Genomic DNA, 19,213 nt, shown 5'->3' on the forward strand with positions numbered 1-19,213 from the left:
CACAGTACTGTGTGAGCATAATGACGCACTGAGGGGTCTGTACACTGTACTGAGAGCAGGGTGCATTCCTGTTTGTGCATAATGACACACTGAGGTCTGTACACTGTACTGAGAGCAGGTGCAGTACTGAGTGTTCATAATGACGCACGGAGGGGACTGTACACTGTACTGAGAGCAGGGTGTGGTCCTGCATGAGCATAATGACACACTGAGGTCTGTACACTGTACTGAAAGCAGGGTGCAGTACTGGGTGTGCATAATTACGCACTGAGGGGTCTGTACACTGTACTGAGAGCAGGGTGCAGTCCTATGTGTGCATAATGATACACTGAGGTCTGTACACTGTACTGAGAGCAGGGTGCAGTCATTTGTGTGCATAATGACGCACCGACGTCTGTACACTGTACTGAGCGCAGGGTGCACTCCTGTGTGTGCATAATGACACACTGAAGTCTGTACACTGTACTGAGCGCAGGGTGCAGGCCTGTGTGTGCATAATGACACAATGAAGTCTGTACACTGTACTGAGCGCAGGGTGAAGTCCTGTGTGAGCATAATGACACACTGAAGTCTGTACACTGTACTGAGAACAGGGTGCAGTCCTGTGCCTGTGAGAGCAGGGTGCAGTCCTGTGCCTGTGATAGCAGGGTGCAGTCCTGTGTGCGCATAATGACACACTGAAGTCTGTACACTGTACTGAGAGCAGGGTGCCGTCCTGTGTGCGCATAATGACACACTGAAGTCTGTACACTGTACTGAGAGCAGGGTGCAGTCCTGTGTGAGCATAATGACACACTGAAGTCTGTACACTGTACTGAGCGCAGGGTGAAGTCCTGTGTGAGCATAATGACACACTGAAGTCTGTACACTGTACTGAGAACAGGGTGCAGTCCTGTGCCTGTGAGAGCAGGGTGCAGTCCTGTGCCTGTGAGAGCAGGGTGCAGTCCTGTGTGCGCATAATGACACACTGAAGTCTGTACACTGTACTGAGAGCAGGGTGCAGTCCTGTGTGCGCATAATGACGCACTGAAGTCTGTACACTGTACTCAGAGCAGGGTGCAGTCCTGTGTGTGCATAATGACACACTGTAGGGTCTGTACACTGTACTGAGAGCAGGGTGCAATCCTGTGCCTGTGAGAGCAGGGCGTAGTCCTGCGTGTGCATAATGATGCATTGAAGTCCGTACACTGTAGTGAGCGCAGGGTGCAGTCCTGTGTGAGCATAATGACACACTGAAGTCTGTACACTGTACTGAGAACAGGGTGCAGTCCTGTGCCTGTGAGAGCAGGGTGCAGTCCTGTGTGCGCATAATGACACACTGAAGTCTGCACACGGTACTGAGAGCAGGGCACAGTACTGTGTGAGCATAATGACGCACTGAGGGGCCTGTACACTGTACTGAGAGCAGGGTGCAGTCCTGCATGAGCATAATGACACACCGAGGTCTGTACACTGTACTGAGAGCAGGGTGCAGTCCTGCGTGAGCATAATGACACACTGAGGTCTGTACACTGTACTGAGAGCAGGGTGTGGTCCTGCGTGAGCATAATGACGCACTGAGGGGTCTGTACACTGTACTGAGAGCAGGGTGCAGTCCTGTGTGAGCATAATGACGCACTGAGGGGTCTGTACACTCTACTGAGAGCAGGGTGCAGTACTGAGTGAGCATAATGACACTCTGAAATCCTGTTTTGGCATAATGACGCACTGAGGGGTCTGTACACCGTACAGAGAGCAGGGTGCAGTACTGAGTGAGCATAATGACACTCTGAAAGCCTGTTTTGGCATAATGACACACTGAGGGGTCTGTACACTGTACTGAGAGCAGGGTGCAGTCCTGCGTGAGCATAATGACACACTGAGGTCTGTACACTGTACTGAGACCAGGATGCAGTACTGAGTGTGCCTAATGATGCACTGAGGGGTCTGTACACTGTACTGAGAGCAGGTGCAGTCCTGCGTGAGCATAATGACACACTGAGGTCTGTACACTGTACTGAGAGCAGGGTGCAGTCCTGCGTGAGCATAATGACGCACTGAGGGGTCTGTACACTGTACTGAGAGCAGGTGCAGTCCTGTATGTGCATAATGACACACTGAGGGGTCTGTACACTGTACTGAGAGCAGGGTGGTCCTTTGTGAGCATAATGACACACTGAGGTCTGTACACTGTACTGAGAGCAGGGTGCAGTACTGAGTGTGCATAATGATGCACTTAGGGGTCTGCACACTGTACTGAGAGCAGGGTGCACTCATGTGTGTGTATAATGACACATTGAAGTCCGTACACTGTAATGAGCGCAGGGTGCAGTCCTGCGTGAGCATAATGACACACTGAGGTCTGTACACTGTACTGAGAGCAGGGTGCAATCCTGTGTGTGCATAATGACGCACTGAGGTCTGTACACTGTACTGAGAGCAGGGTGCAGTCCTGTGTGTGCATAATGACACACTGAGGTCTGTACACTGTACTGAGAGCAGGTGCAGTCCTGTGTGTGCATAATGACACACTGAGGTCTGTACACTGTACTGAGAGCAGGGTGCAGTCCTGTGTGAGCATAATGATACACTGAGGGGTCTGTACACTGTCCTGAGAGCAAGGTGCGGTCCTATGTGAGCATAATGATGAGTTTTTTCTGCTTTGTTTATTTGTCTATTTCTTTCTGTTTTCCTACATTTTTTCAAAAAGACGATTTTTTCTAGATTTTCTATGATTGACAGCCTTTGTGTATTCTGATTACCTTTCAGACTACCTTTTCTTTGCTTTCTACACTCATTGTTGGTTTACTGTGTTCATGTCGGCCAGTCTTTTGTATCTTTGCTTTCTGCACTCTTTGCTGTTTTTCTGTGTTAATGTCGGCCAGTCTTTTGTATCTTTGCTTTCTGCACTGCTTGTTGTTGTTCTGTGTTACTATCAGTCAATCTGCTGTTTCTTTGCTTTCTGCACTCATTGCTGTTTTCTGAGTTAATGTCCACCAGTCTTCTGTTTCTTTGCTTTCCGCACTCATTGCTGTTTTCCTGTGTTGATGTCGGTAATATTTTTGTTTGTTTGCTTCCCACACTCATTGCAGTTTTTCTGTTTTAATGTCAGTCTGCTGTTTTTTTTTGCTTTTCACACTCATTTCTGTTTTCTGTGTTAATGTCAGTCAGTCTGCTGTTACTTTGCTTCCTGCACTCATTGCTGTTTTCTGTGTTAATGTCGGTCCGTCTGCTGTTTCTTTGCTTTCCGCACTCATTGCTGTTTTTCTGTGTTAATGTCAGTGTGTCTGCTGTTTCTTTGCTTTCCGCACTCATTGCTGTTTTTCTGTGTTAATGTCAGTCCGTCTGCTGTTTCTTTGCTTTCCGCACTCATTGCAGTTTTTCTGTGTGAAAGTCGGTCAGTCATTTGTTTCTTAGCTTTCTGCACTCATTGCTGTTTTCTGTGTTAATGTCAGTCAGTCTGCTGTTACTTTGCTTCCTGCACTCATTGCTGTTTTCTGTGTTAATGTCGGTCCGTCTGCTGTTCCTTTGCTTTCCGCACTCATTGCTGTTTTTCTGTGTTAATGTCAGTCCGTCTGCTGTTTCTTTGCTTTCCGCACTCATTGCTGTTTTTCTGTGTTAATGTCAGTCCGTCTGCTGTTTCTTTGCTTTCCGCACTCATTGCAGTTTTTCTGTGTGAAAGTCGGTCAGTTATTTGTTTCTTAGCTTTCTGCACTCGTTGTTTTTCTGTTTTAATATCGGTCAGTCTGTTGTATCTTATATTTCCACAGTCATTGCTGTTTTTCTATTTCAATCTCGGTCAGTCTGATGTTTTTTTGCTTTCCTCACTCATTGCTGTTTGTCTGCGTTAATGTCGGTCAGTCTCCTGTTTCTTTGCTTTCCGCACTCATTGCCATTTCTCTGTCTTAATGTCAGTCAGTCTTCTGTTTCTTTGCTTTCCACACTCATTGCTGTTTTTCTCTTTTAATGTCGGTCAGTCTGCTGTTTCTTTGCTTTCCGCAGTCATTGCTGTTTTTCTGTATTAATGTCGGTAAGTCTTTCGTTTCTTTGCTTTCTGCACTCATTGCTGTTTTCTGTGTTAATGTCAGTCCGTCTGCTGTTTCTTTGCTTTCCTCACTCATTGCTATTTTTCTGTTTTAATGTCAGTCAGGCTTTCCGCACTCATTACTGCTTTTCTGTGTTAATGTCAGTCCATCTGCTATTTCTTTGCTTTCCGCACTCATTGCTGTTTTCTGTGTTAATGTCAGTCAGTCTGCTGTTACTTTTCTTTCCGCACTTATTGCTATTTTCTGTGTTAATGCCAGTCCGTCTGCTGTTTCTTTGCTTTCTGCACTCATTGCTGGTTTCTGTGTTAATGTCAATCAGTCTGCTGTTACTTTTCTTTCCACACTCATTGCTGTTTTCTGTGTTAATATCAGTCCGTCTCCTGTTTCTTTGTTTTCCGCACTCACTGCTGTTTTTCTGTGTTAATGTCGGTCAGTCTGCTGTTTCTTTGCTTTCCGCACTCATTGCTGTTTTCTGTGTTCATGTCAGTCCCTCTGCTGTGTCTTTGCTTTCCACAATCATTGCTGTGTTTCTGTGTTCAAGTCGGTCAGTCTTTAGTTTCTTTGCTTTCCGCGCTCATTCTTGTTTATCTGTGTCAATGTCGGTCCATCTGATGTGTCTTTGCTTTTTGCACTCATTGTTGTTTTTCCGTGTTAATCTCGGTCAGTCTGCTGTATCTTAACTTTGCACACTCATTGCTGTTTTTCTGTTTTAATCTTGGTCAGTATGCTGTTTTTTTCTTTACACATTCATTGCTGTTTTTCAGTTCTAATGTCAGTGAGCCTTCTGTTTCTTTGCTTTCCGCAGTCATTGCTGTTTTTCTGTCTTAATGTCGGTCAGTCTGCTGTTTCTTTGCTTTCCGCACTCATTGCTGGTGTTCTGTGTTAATGTCGGTCAGTCTGCTGTTTCTTTGCTTTCCACACTAATTGCTGTCTTTCTCTGTTAATGTTGGTCAGTTTGCTGTTTCTTTTCTTTCTGCACTCATTGCTGGATTTCTGTGTCAATGTTGGTAAAGTTCCTGTTTCTTTACTTTCTGCACTCATTGCTGTTTTTCTGTCTTAATGTCGGTCAATCTCCTGTTTCTTTGCTTGCCACACTCATTGCTTTTTCTCTGTGTTAATGTCGGTCGGTCTGCTCTTTCTTTGCTTCCCACACTCATTGCTGGTTTTCTGTGTTAATGTTGGTCAATCTGCTGTTTCTCTGCTTTCAGCACTCATTGGTTTTTTCTGTGTTAATGTCAGTCGATCTCCTGTTTCTTTGCTTCCCACACTCATTGCTGGTTTTCTGTGTTAATGTTGGTCATTCTGCTCTTTCTTTGCTTTCCACACTCATTGCTTTTTCTCTGTGTTAATGTTGGTCAATCTGCTGTTTCTCTGCTTTCCGCACTCATTGCTGGTGTTCTGTGTTAATGTCGGTCAGTCTACTGTTTCTTTGCTTGCCACACTCATTGCTTTTTCTCTGTGTTAATGTCGGTCGGTCTGCTCTTTCTTTGCTTCCCACACTCATTGCTGGTTTTCTGTGTTAATGTTGGTCAATCTGCTGTTTCTCTGCTTTCAGCACTCATTGGTTTTTTCTGTGTTAATGTCAGTCGATCTCCTGTTTCTTTGCTTCCCACACTCATTGCTGGTTTTCTGTGTTAATGTTGGTCATTCTGCTCTTTCTTTGCTTTCCACACTCATTGCTTTTTCTCTGTGTTAATGTTGGTCAATCTGCTGTTTCTCTGCTTTCCGCACTCATTGCTGGTGTTCTGTGTTAATGTCGGTCAGTCTACTGTTTCTTTGCTTTCCACACTCATTGCTGTATTTCTGTGTCAATGTTGGTAAATCTCCTGTTTCTTTACTTTCCACACTCATTGCTGTTTTTCTGTGTTAATGTTGGTCAGTTTGCTGTTTCTTTTCTTTCTGCACTCATTGCTGGTTTTCTGTGTTGATGTCGGTCAGTCTACTGTTTCTTTGCTTTCCACATTCATTGCTGGATTTCTGTGTCAATGTTGGTAAAGTTCCTGTTTCTTTACTTTCTGCACTCATTGCTGTTTTTCTGTCTTAATGTCGGTCAATCTCCTGTTTCTTTGCTTGCCACACTCATTGCTTTTTCTCTGTGTTAATGTCGGTCGGTCTGCTCTTTCTTTGCTTCCCACACTCATTGCTGGTTTTCCGTGTTAATGTTGGTCAGTCTGCTATTTTTCTGCTTTCCACACTCATTGCTGTTTCACTGTGTTAATGTTGGTCAATCTGCTGTTTCTCTGCTTTCCGCACTCATTGTTTTTTTTCTGTGTTAATGTCAGTTGATCTCCTGTTTCTTTGCTTTGCACACACATTTCTGGATTTCTGTGTCAATGTTGGTAAATCTCCTGTTTCTTTACTTTCCGCACTCATTGCTGTTTTTCTGTGTTAATGTTGGTCAATCTCCTGTTTCTTTGCTTGCCACACTCATTGCTTTTTCTCAGTGTTAATGTCGGTCGGTCTGCTCTTTCTTTGCTTTCCACACTCATTGCTTTTTCTCTGTGTTAATGTTGGTCAATCTGCTGTTTCTTGCTTTCAGCACTCATTGGTTTTTTTCTGTGTTAATGTCAGTAAATCTCCTGTTTATTTGCTTCCCACACTCATTATTGGTTTTCTGTGTTAAAGTTGGTCAGTCTGCTTTTTTTTTGCCTTCCGCACTCATTGCTGTTTCACTCTGTTAATGTTCATCATTCTGCTCTTTCTTTGCTTTCCACACTCATTGCTTTTTCTCTGTGTTAATGTTGGTCAATCTGCTGTTTCTCTGCTTTCCGCACTCATTGGTTTGTTTCTGTGTTAATGTCAGTCAATCTCCTGTTTCTTTGCTTTCGACTTTCATTGCTGGATTTCTGTGTCAATGTTGGTAAATCTCCTGTTTCTTTATTTTCCACACTCATTGCGGTTTTCCTGTGTTAATGTCGGTCAATATCCTGTTTCTATGCTTGCCACACTCATGGCTGGTTTTCTGTGTTAATGTTGGTCAGTCTGCTGTTTCTTTGCTTTCTGCACTCATTGCTGTTTCTCTCTGTTAATGTTGGTCATTCTTTGCTTTCCACGCTCATTGCTTTTTTTCTGTGTTAATGTCGGTCATTCTGCTGTTTCTTTGCTTTCTGCACTCATTGCTTTTTCTCTGTGTTAATGTCGGTCGGTCTGCTCTTTCTTTGCTTTCCACACTGATTGCTTTTTTCTCTGTGTTAATGTTGGTCAATCTGCTGTTTCTCTGCTTTCAGCACTCATTGGTTTTTTCTGTGTTAATGTCAGTCGATCTCCTGTTTCTTTGCTTCCCACACTCATTGCTGGTTTTCTGTGTTAATGTTGGTCAGTCTGCTGTTTTTTTGCTTTCCGCACTCATTGCTGTTTCACTATGTTAATGTTGGTCAATCTGCTGTTTCTCTGCTTTCCGCACTCATTGTTTTTTTTTCTGTGTTAAATGTCAGTCGATCTCCTGTTTCTTTGCTTTCCACATTCATTGCTGGATTTCTGTATCAATGTTGGTAAATCTCCTGTTTCTTTGCTTTCCGCACTCATTGCTGTTTTTCTGTGTTAATGTCGGTCAATCTCCTGTTTCTTTGCTTGCCACACTCATTGCTTTTTCTCTGTGTTAATGTCGGTCGGTCTGCTCTTTCTTTGCTTTCCGCACTCATTGCTGTTTTTCTGTGTTAATGTCGGTCAATCTCCTGTTTCTTTGCTTGCCACACTCATTGCTTTTTATCTATGTTAATGTCGGCCTTTCTGCTCTTTCTTTGCTTTCCACACTCATTGCTTTTTCTCTGTGCTACTTTTGGTCAATCTGCTGTTTCTCTGTTTTCCTTGCTTCCCACACTCATTGCTGGTTTTCTGTGTTAATGTTGGCCAGTCTGCTGTTTCTTTGCTTTCTGCACTCATTGCTGGTTCTCTCTGTTAATGTTGGTCATTCTTTGCTTTCCGCGCTCATTGCTTTTTCTCTGTGTTAATGTCGGTCATCCTGCTGTTTCTTTGCTTTCTGCAATCATTGCTCTTTCTATGTTTTAATCTCAGTCAGTTTGCTGTTTCTTTGCTTTCCACACCCATTGCTGGATTTTGGTGTTAATGTTGGTCAATCTGCTGTTTCTTTGCTTTCCACACTCATTGCTGTTTTTCTGTGTTCATGTCGGTCAGTCTGCTGTTTCTTTGCTTTCCGCACTAATTGCTGTTTTTTGTGTTAATGTTGGTCATTCTGCTGTTTTGTTGCTTTCCGCACTCATTGCTGTTTTTCTGTACTAATGTCGGTCATTCTGCTGTTTCTTTGCTTGCCACACTCATTGCTGTTTCTCTGTGTTAATGTCGGCCATTCTGCTGTTTCTTTGCCTTCCACCCTCACTGCTGTTTTTCTTTGTTAATGTTGGTCAATCTCCTGTTTCCTTGCTTGCCACACTCATTTCTTTTTCTCTGTGTTGATGTTGGCCAGTCTGCTGTTTCTTTGCTTTAAACACTCATTGCTTTTTCTCTGTGTTAATGTTGGTCATTCTGCTGTTTCTTTGCTTTAAACACTCATTGCTTTTTCTCTGTGTTAATGTTGGCCATTCTGCTGTTTCTCTGCTTTCCGCACTCATTGCTGTTTTTCTGTGTTATTGTTGGTCAGTCTGCTGTTCCTTTGCTTTCCGCTCCCATTGCTGTTTCTCTGTGTTAATGTTGGTCATTCTGGTCCTTCTTTGATTTTCTTCGGTCATTGCTTTGTTTTTTGTGTTTATTTCGGTCATTCTGCCCTTTCTTTGTTTTTCTGCACCTATCGCTGTTTCTCTCTGTTAATGTTGGTAATTCTTCGCTTTCCGCGCTCATTGCTTTTTCTCTGTATTAATGTTGGTCAGTCTGTTATTTTCTTTTGCTCCTATTTCTTACCCCACTTTCTAAGCAGGCCCTATTCTTTGCTTCCTACCTGATTCTCAGTTTATGTTTCCTGGATTGATTTTTATTTGAACACGTTTCTGTATATTTTAAAAACCAGGAACTCCGTAGTTTATTCTGCACAGGCCATAAAATAGCTCAGCAAGTTAAGCGCTAGCCTCTGGCATATGTGTGCAAACTGCTAACACGGGTCTAAACGCCACCACTGGTAACTGAGCCTTTCATCTTCCAGAGGTAAAAAAATGAAATCCGTTTTTGTTGGTTAATGATAACGCTTGTCATCAGCGCCGAGAGACAATTCAGTTTGTGGTGTACGCTATATACATAAGTGGTAAATAGCAGTTTATTCGATGTACATTACCGGCATGACATGACCCTAAGAACTCAGTCGGCCAAGGCCAGGGTGCATTTCATGAGGAGGCATCCAGTGAGCCCTTGTTTCCTAGTTGATCCCCAGGAATGTATTTGGGCCTGATTGAGAGAGTGTTTTTCAATCGGATTGAAGCATTACAAAATGCTTCTGTGAAATCAGGCCCAACGTGGGATTACCTGGAGGAGTGGGGGGCAGCCCCCTGAAGACTGCAAGGCCTGGGGGACGTGCACGGGGCCAGCCTGAAATAGATCACCATAGCTCCCCAGCTCAGCGGCGGCTCCCATCCTACTGTGGCTGGTCTCCATTGTGCACTGGACACACACCTGTTCACCAAGTGTGCACATAGCCACACGCCATCTCGATTTGGCTTTCACCAAGCGCCCAGAAAACTGGCACTATGCAAAACCCACCATGAAGTACTTCTATAGCCTTTACCCCTTTGCCCGTCTTCCTCCGTGCGCTACAGCCGGGTGATCTCTCTCAGGGACACAATACGCCAATGTCTCGGACAAGGCACCAGCGCCATAAGACCTCTACGGTGGCGATTGGCACAGTATAAAAGATTTGCAAAATAACATAACATAGAGGTCAGGGAGGGGAAGTGACCTCTACTGACTATGAAGAGAGTGGCCATGTCTGGGAAAGCGCACGAGTAGGCTCTGCGGGTCTTCTGCACATGTAACAATACTGTTAGAGCAGGGGAGTCCTCTTTTTTGTTAATGGGAGGCTTGTGGATGAGGTCAGAGATTTAAGAAGAAAAACAAATTCCATGGAATTAGTTTTTGTTCCCAGGTCTTCCGCACATTACAGGGAGCAGGCAGGAGTTTCTTGTAGAAAGTGTCTGCTTTGATCAGACCCCGCCTCCAAACCTAGGATTATTTTCAAATTACTCATCCCCTGTGGTTATGGGTTGGTGTGGGGTGAGGGGTCTGTGTTGAGGGGGAATTCTCGCAAGCTTTCATAAATGACCATCCCTCCATCCATACATCACATTACATCCATCCACCCATCCTTTCACCCGTGCATGCCAGCCTCTCCCTTTCTCCTATTTTCTTCCTTCTCTTTCCTTCGTCCACATTCCACGCCCCCTCTCCTCTCACTGCTCACTCCTCCAACCCCCATCGGCATCCGTGCATTTTCATGTTTCTACTTCCCAAGTACTTTGCTGCCCTTTCAGGCTCTATTGCACTTTTCGTCTGCTTCTTTATATATGTTTCAATCTCTTTCCTTCGCTTCTTCCATTCCCCTCCCCCCTGCCGTTTTACTTTTCTTTTTCTGCACGGATTGTTTCTTCCTCATTTAACTGCATAGTATTTCTTCCTACTCTTTTTTCTTTCTCGTTCCTGTACTCTACTTTCCTTTTCTTTCTCGCTTTCTGGTCTGCTTTTTTCTTCCCTCTTTCTTTTGTTTCTTCTTGATATGTCTTTTCTATTCCTTTTCTTGCTCGTCCCGCCCTTCTTTCCTCTTTTTCTTTGTTCTTGTCTTATTACTGTTCTATTGATTTCTTTCTTTCGTTAAAGGTTTGTTCCATTGTTAGATACTGCTCTTCCCTCTTTCTCCCTCTTTCTCTGTCTTGCTTTCTCGTTTTTTTATCGCTTATCTACTTTTTCTTTCGATTGTCTTATATTCTTTCTTTTGCCACCTTCCCGTTATTTCTCTCTCCATTTCTTAGATTTTCATTTTCTCTCTTTTGTTTGTTTTCTAGAGTGATTTGATTTGAATTATTTGTATAGTGCAAACCCCACGTAGGGCACCAAGCACAATAAGTCGCGTTTGGGCGCAGATGATATTGGCAGAGAAATTGCAGAGGGGTGGATAGACATGAAGTTACATAGTTGAAATTTGCAGAAAACGTATGTTTCAAGGTTTCTCCTAAAGTAAAGGAGGATATAGATCAAAGCCGAAGTGGGAGATTGTTCCAAAGTTCAGGTTCAGCAACGCAAAAGCATCGATTCCCCCTAGTGGCGCAACGAGAGGGGGGAATAGTTGGGTTGAGCGAAGAGGGCAGGATAGTTGATATAAGTGAATTTGGTCTTTTAAATACTTTGGTGCTGAACCATGGATGCACTTATGAATGAAAAAAAGTATCTTAAAATTGATTGGATGACAGACCGGAGCCAATGCAAAGATCGACTGAGAGTAGAAGATCTTTGGATCCTTCCTCTTTGGTTTTTTGGGATGAATTTAATTACAGTGCCAATCTCCCAACTGCATTCATGCACACTGTCGCACCCTCTATCTCTGTCTGTCTGTCTCACCCTCTCACCCTCTATACAATGCCCGTGCCCCACCCCATACACATTCTGACCCGGTTCTCTTCTCTTTGGGAATGGCAGTGAAGGAGGAGGGGGACCGTGAGATCTCCAGCTCCAGGGACAGCCCACCAGTCCGGCTGAAGAAGCCCCGCAAGGCTCGCACCGCCTTCACCGACCACCAGCTCGCCCAGCTGGAGAGGAGCTTTGAGCGGCAGAAGTACCTGAGCGTGCAGGACCGCATGGAGCTGGCAGCCTCCCTGAACCTGACCGACACTCAAGTGAAGACCTGGTACCAGAACCGGAGGTGAGACCTAGAACCACAGCCTAGAACCAATGGCTGAGGGGGGTGGGGAACAATGGAGGGAACAGGGCCGCCTAGAGGTGGTGGCCAACCTGACCGACACCCAAGATGAGATGGGGTATCAACCCATTACTGTGCATTCAAAAAAAAAGAAATCCGAAAAGGCTGAAGCTTTTACTGCAAATTGTTCTGCTATTATATGTGTGGGGTTGGTTAGGGTAATAAATTATGCAAGGGGAGTGTGGGTGGGGGGTGTGGATGGGTTTACCCCTGCATATAAATGTGCAAAAAGAAATAATGATGTCAACAATTTCGGATTCGCTATTTCCGATGTGCAGTAATCGCATAGATCCAGACATGGTACCAGAACTGCAGGGGGCATAGAACCACAGTCTGGAACCGGGCGGGGGGGAGATGATGGAGGGACAATGGGGGATGGGGGTAATGGTGGGAACATGGCTGGCTAGAGCTGGTGGCCAACCTGGCGACACCCAAGATGAGACATTGTACTAGAACCGAAGGTGAGGCCTGGAGCCACAGTCTGGAACTAAGGGTGCTTGGGGACAGGGCAGCCTTCCGGAATCTGAGCTGGAACCTGAACCAAAGGACAGATTTAGAACCAGAGTCTGGAAATAAGACGGAGAAGGGAGGCAAAAGGTCTGGATAGAGGTGGCGGAATCTCAGAAGCCCAGGCCAGGACCAGCTCCGGAGCCCAAGGTGACATTCTGAGACTTGGGAGGACAGCTCTAGAGCCATGAATTAGCCTTTGCAACAGGATGCTGCTGTGCGGCAATACCACTCTGGGTAATATTGGTGACATTGATAATTATAGCGCATAGAAGCTACAGGAATCTGGCCTATAACGTTATATAAATAACCACATTATTAATACATAGAAGCAGAGTCCAAAAACAGAATGTAAAGCCCATAACTAGATAGACAACCTCTAATAACAGCCCAGAAAACGGATCTATGTTATCACTGCAACCACACATAATTGCGACGGCCGAAAATGCCAATTTTTTTCATTTCTTTTTTATTAAACCCCCTTTTACGCCACATAGATATACATTTTTTTCAAGTCAAGCATTTCGGCGGTCACAATTGTGAGGGCGACATTTTGGGCAATTTCCTGGAAAACACAACTATATTTATGACACCAGAGTGCAGACTCCGGAACCATAGCCCAGAATTTAACCACAGAATCAGAGGGGAATGGGAGAACCTCGGGGAAAAACCACAGGATGAGGTTGACAGTAGCCCTAATAAACACTCACGTGACACCCTTGAATCAGAACCATAGGTGAGTTCTAGATCCTCAAACCAGTGCCTTGGGCAGAGAAGCCAAGGGGGAGGAACAGAAATGGGAAGAAAACAGAGGGAGTTGGGGACTCTCACAACATTTTGGCCACACAGGTTAAGATCTGGCATCAGAGATGAAAGTGAGATCTAGAACCAGAGGTCAGGACAAGGGCGTAGACGCCAGAAGAGGAAGAGGGCTGCTAAGTACCAGGCAGAGAGCAGGACTAGATAGTTGTGGCAGCATCACTGACCCGGACCAACACCAAGATCAATGCCTGGTACAGAGGTCAGACGTAGAGCCAGAGCTTAGAACCAGGGCCTAGCACCAGGGGCAGAGGAAGAGAACCATGGCAGGTAGCGTTGGTTGGATTCCTGAACATAAATGGCCTAGTCGCTAAAACAAAGGTGAGCGCTAGAACCAAAATTTGGAAACAGAGGGAAGAACCACAGTTCAGGACCAGAGACAGAATCAAGGTTCAGAATCAGGAGAAAGGGTCCATAAGTAGACACTGAGAATAGAAGCATTGTCCAGAGCTAAGAACCGGAGCTCGGAAACAAATCTCAGAACCAAACCTCAGAAACAGAGGCAGAATCAAGAGCAAGAACAAAGAGAAATGGTCCAAAATCATACACAGAGCACCGGAGCATATGCTAGAGACAAGAACCAGAGCTAGTAACCGAAGCTACGAACCAGAGCTAGGAACCGAATCTAAGAACTGGAGGTAAGAAGCAGAGATCAGAACCAGACCTCAGTGTCAGAGCCAGAGAATAGAGCACGACCACAGATCCAGACCTCAGAGCCAGAAATGCGAAAGAGCTCAGAGACAGAACCAAAGACCACAATCAAGAAAAATGGCTCTGAACCAGACATAGAATACAGAAACATAGTAAAGTGCTAAGGTTTAAAGATAATGACTGAGCTAAGAACCAGAGCTCAGACCTAGGACTTAGAACCAGGGCCCAGAATCATAGCTCAGAATCATTGGTCACAACCAAGGCCCAGAATCAAAAGCCTGGATTGTGAGAAATGGCCCTGAACCCAACACAGAGCTAAGTGCCAGAGCTAAGAACTAGAGATTAGAATTGGAGCTAAGAACCACAGGTCGGACCCATATACAGAATCAAGGACTAGAATTAAGTGATGTTATCGAGAGAAGTGGCGCAGAACCAGACTCAGAGCTTAGAAGCACTGACCAGAGACAAGAACAAGAGCTAAAAACCAGAGCTCAAAGACTGAACTAAGGACCAGTATCGAGTGATATAATCAAGAGAAGGGGTTCAGAACCAGACACAGAAGCATACTCCTGGGACACGAATCAGAGCTAAAAACCAGAGCTCGGAGACAGAACTAAGGACCAGAATCAAGAGCTATAACCAAGAGAAGTGGTCATGAACCAGACACAAAGCATAGAAGCATAGTCCAGAGACAAGAACAAGAGCTAAAAATCAGAACTCAAAGACAGAACCAAGGACCAGAATCGAGTTAAGTAATCAAGAGGAGTGGTCCAGAACCAGACACAGACCATAGAAGCTTAGTCCAGAGACAAGAACAAGAACTAAAAACCAGAGCTTAAAGACAGAACCAAGGACCAGAATCAAGTGATATAATCAAGAGAAGTGGTCATAAACCAGACACAAAGCATAGAAGCATACTCCTGGGACCAGTACCAGACCTACAAACCGGAGCTCAAAGACAGAAACAAGGACCAGAATCAAGTGATATAATCAAGAAGTGGTCCAGAACCAGACACAGAGCATAGAAGCATAGTCCATAGACAAGAACAAGAGCTAAAAACCAGAACTCAAAGACAGAATCAAGGACCAGCATTAAGTAATATGATCCAGAGAAGTGGCCCAGAACCAGACACAGAGCACAGAAGCATACTCATGGGACATGAACCAGAGCTACAAGCCAGAGCTCAAAGATAGAATCAAGGACCAGAATCAAGTGATATGATCCAGAAAAGTGGTCCAGAACCAGACACAGACCATAGAAGCATAGTCCAAAGACAAGAACAGGAGCTAAAAACCAGAGTTCAAAGATAGAACCGAGGACCAGAACCAATAGATGTAATCAAGAGAAGTGGTCCAGAACCACCAAACACAGACCATAAAAGCATAGTCCAGAGACAAGAACAAGAGCTAAAAACCAGACCTCAAAGACAGAACCAAGGGCCAGAATCGAGTGTTATAACCAAGAGAAGTGGTCCAGAACCAGACTCAAAGCATAGAAGCATAGTCCAGAGACAAGAACAAGAGCTAAAAACCAGACCTCAAAGACAGAACCAAGGGCAAGAATCGAGTGATATAACCAAGAGAAGTGGTCATGAACCAGACACAAAGCATAGAAGCATAGTCCAGAGACAAGAACAAGAGCTAAAAACCAGACCTCAAAGACAGAACCAAGGGCCAGAATCGAGTGATATAACCAAGAGAAGTGGTCCAGAACCAGACACAAAGCATAGAAGCATACTCCTGGGACAAGAAACAGAGCTACAAACCAGTGCTCCAAGACAGAACCAAGGACCAGAATCAAGAGCTATAACCAAAAGAAACGGTCCAGACACAAAGCATAGAAGCATAGTACAAAGACTAGAACAAGAGCTAAACACTGGAGCTCAAAGACAGAACCAATGACCAAAATCGAGAGATATAATCAACAGATGTGGTCCAGAACCAGACACAGAGCATAGAAGCATTGTACAGAGACTAGAACAAGAGCTAAACACGGGAGCTCAAAGACAGAACCCAGGACCAGAATTAAGAGATATAACCAAGGGAAGTGGTCCAGAACCAGACACAGAGCATAGAAGCATAGTACAGAGACTAGAACAAGAGCTACAAAACAGAGGCCAATGACAGAACCAAGGACCAGAATCAAGTAATATAATCAAGAGAAGTGGTCCAGAACCAGACACACAGCATAGAAACATACTCCTGGGACAAGAATCTGAGCTAGGAACTTGATCTCAGAACCAGTCACATCCGATAATTAGGGAGGGAAAATACCAGCAGCCCTGAATGTCACTCATGCCAAGATTAACACGTGGTACCAGTACCAGAACACATGATAATGAGCCAGGGAATAAAACCAGATGAAGGGCATCGAATTAAAGATCAAAGACAAAGACTAGAGGTCAGAACCAGAAACATACAGTACCGGTAGAAGGTATCAGATTCTCTGAACCTGATTCTCACTAGAATCAAAAATGAGAGCGAAAGACGAATCCAGGACACCAGAACTATAGTCGAACCCTGGAGCCCAACCCCAGAAATGGCACAGATGGCTAGGGGAAGACCGGGGCTAGACTGAGCAGCTAGAAACCTTAAACCTGGTGGGCACTCAGGTCAGGTCCTGGTGCCATGGATGGACCACAGAACCAGAGCCCCAAGATAAAGCGAGAATGGGTGCCCAGGGGTGGATGAAGCTTCAGTGTCCCTTACCATTACAGGTAGGTCAAACCCTGGATCTAGAATGGCAAGTTGGACCTGGAACCTAGGACCAGAAACCCGAGCACGAGAGGCAAGAAAGAGAGGAGGACAGGATGGAGCTGGCAGCATTCTGGAAAATGATGGGCACTGACGGTTCAAGCTCCAGAGGTGCCAGTCCACAACCAGAAGTCAGAACCCGACTTGCGCCACAGAACTAGACACATAGTGCAGAAGAAGGGCTTGGAAATGGACACAGAGCGCAGGGCCAGATAAAGGACCCAGGAAAAGACAGAGGGTACAGAAACCATGCTCAGAGTCCAGAATACACATAAGGCTATGCATATAAAATAGAACCAGACATCAAAAACAGGATCTAAAAGTAGGGCTCGAAACCAGATACAAAGTCAAGAACCAGGACTTTAATCAAGATCTACACCACATCTCCAGACAGGGAGCCCAGAACCCTGGCTCAACGCCAGAGCTCAGAAATAGACATAGGACCCAATATACCAGACACTGAGCACAGAACCAAGGCTCAGGACCCAGGCACAGGGTTAGAAACTGGACATGGAGACCAGAACAACAGCCAGAATCTAGGTCCCAGAACCAGACACAAAGCACTGACACAGAGCTCAGACCGCGGCTCAGATTAGACACAGAGACCAGAACCAAGTCACGCAAATACAGCCCACAACCATACGTAGGACCTTCGGACAAGAAGCAAGGCTTGGAACCAGAAACTAAAAATAAACATGCCTTAAAACCTGACACAGAGTTCATAGTGAGGCTCTAACGCCAGAATCATGGCTGGGAAGTAGACACAGCGTCTAAAACCGGGCCCAGGACTCTCAACTGAGGACCAGACAGAGCCCAGGATGAATCACAGAGCCCAGAAGCAAGGTAGACAGATGCAAAGTCCACAATCAGGGCCTTAATGCAGATACAGACACCAGAAGCACAAGCAGAGGCCAGAACCAGAGCTGAAATCCAGACACTGAGCTCAGAACTAAACACTGAACATTTATAGGTCAACAGTCTAGGACCAGACAAGGCTCCCAAGCACCAGACATATAACAGGGACCGGACACAGGAAGCAGGCAGACAGCCGCGATACAGGGCTAATATGGTAACACAGCCCCCAACCAACACCCGATACAGAGCCTAAAACCAAACACAGGGCAAATCCTCAGGACCAGAACCAGACAAAGAGCTCAGAACCAGATGAAGAGCCAAGAACCAATGATCAGAAATTGAGTTTTGGCCGAATACGAGAAAAAGGGGCCAGAGCTAGGGTCTACAATCAGACACAGGCCACAAATGCACACACAAAGCCCAGGAGCAGCACTGGGAACCAGACTCCACAAATGATGGCCAGGTTCTGATGCAGAGCACAGAACCAAGACTGAAATCAGAGGAATATCCACGAACCAGACCTCGAGCCCAAGACCAGACTCAAACTACAGGACTAGTCTTGGGGAATACACACAGTGTCCAGTATCAGGCGATGAGCCCAGAAACAAGCTCCACTATCAGAAACAGAGCCAGAACCAAGCACAGAACCCCAGGTCCAGTAGCATGGCTCAAAACCAGACAGAGGACAACAACACACACACACACACACACATCCAAGAACCACAGACAGAATCAATGGCCCAGTGAAAGAGTGTAACACAGGAAACAATAAACAGTCAAAGAACCAAATATGGGGCTTGTTAACAGACACAGAGCTTAGAAGCAAGGCCAGGGACCAGACACGGAGCCACAACTCTATACAGAGCCAATCACAAAGCAGAGAAGCAGAGCCCAGCCCCAGATCGCAAACCCAGAAACAGGGCCTACAACAAGGCACATTCCACAGAAGAAGCCACAAAAGCAGACACATAGATCATCACTAGGCAGGACGCAAAATCAGGCAGAGCAAATAATAAAGGCTGCAACCACACAAAGGCCAAGAACCAGACAGAGTGTCCAAAACCAGGGGTCCAAATGGCCACATGGCCCAATACCAGGCACTGCATCACAAGGTCCAGGATCAGTCAAAAGCTTACACATAGACCGAGCACACACTGGTCGAAATACAGAACACATGGCTCAGAAGTGGAGCATGGAACCATTTGAAAGGTTCTGAACCAGGGGGCTAAAAACAGACACAAAACACAGAATCAGAGAGAGCTCCCAGAGCCAGGCCTTCAAAACAGGCACAGAGCCCAGATCCAGACAAAGAGCACACAAAGCAGGGCTCGAAATGGCACATGTCCCAACACCGGGTACTGTATCACAAGGCGTAGACCAGTCAAAAGCCTACACGTAGCAAAGGACTAGATACAGAACCTAAGACCCAAAAGCTGAGTTCCGAACTAGTTGAAAAGTTCTGAACCTAGTGGCTAAAACTAAACAGACCACACAAGCAGAGAGAGAACCCGGAACCAGGGCTTAAAACACACACCAAGTCTAGGACCAGACCAAGATCTGCAATCAGGGGGAAGAAAAAGACAAATAACCCAATAAATCAGAGTCCAGAACCAGACACAGAGCCCAGGGACCAGGCACATAACCAAGAACCAGACAAGGAATGCAGAACATGAGCCGAGAATCAGAAACATGAGACGGGGCCATAGCTTATAAATAGACCTGAGCTTAGTCCAAGAACCAGTCACAAACCTCA

The 19,213-nt window shown here is 45.3% G+C and overlaps 1 protein-coding gene across 1 annotated transcript in view; it reads left to right on the forward strand.

The window, feature by feature from the left end:
- BARHL1 (BarH like homeobox 1) overlaps positions 1–19,213 on the forward strand; it is a 59,820-nt gene that overhangs the window by 21,345 nt on the left and 19,262 nt on the right. The window contains exon 2 of the mRNA XM_069612139.1: positions 11,595–11,817. Within this exon, the coding sequence (XP_069468240.1) occupies positions 11,595–11,817 (223 nt within the window). The remainder of the gene's footprint in view (positions 1–11,594; positions 11,818–19,213) is intronic.

The sequence above is a fragment of the Ambystoma mexicanum genome, chromosome 8 (genome assembly GCF_040938575.1).
Source record: "Ambystoma mexicanum isolate Mex_15411 chromosome 8, UKY_AmexF1_1, whole genome shotgun sequence".
Taxonomy (NCBI): domain Eukaryota; kingdom Metazoa; phylum Chordata; class Amphibia; order Caudata; family Ambystomatidae; genus Ambystoma; species Ambystoma mexicanum.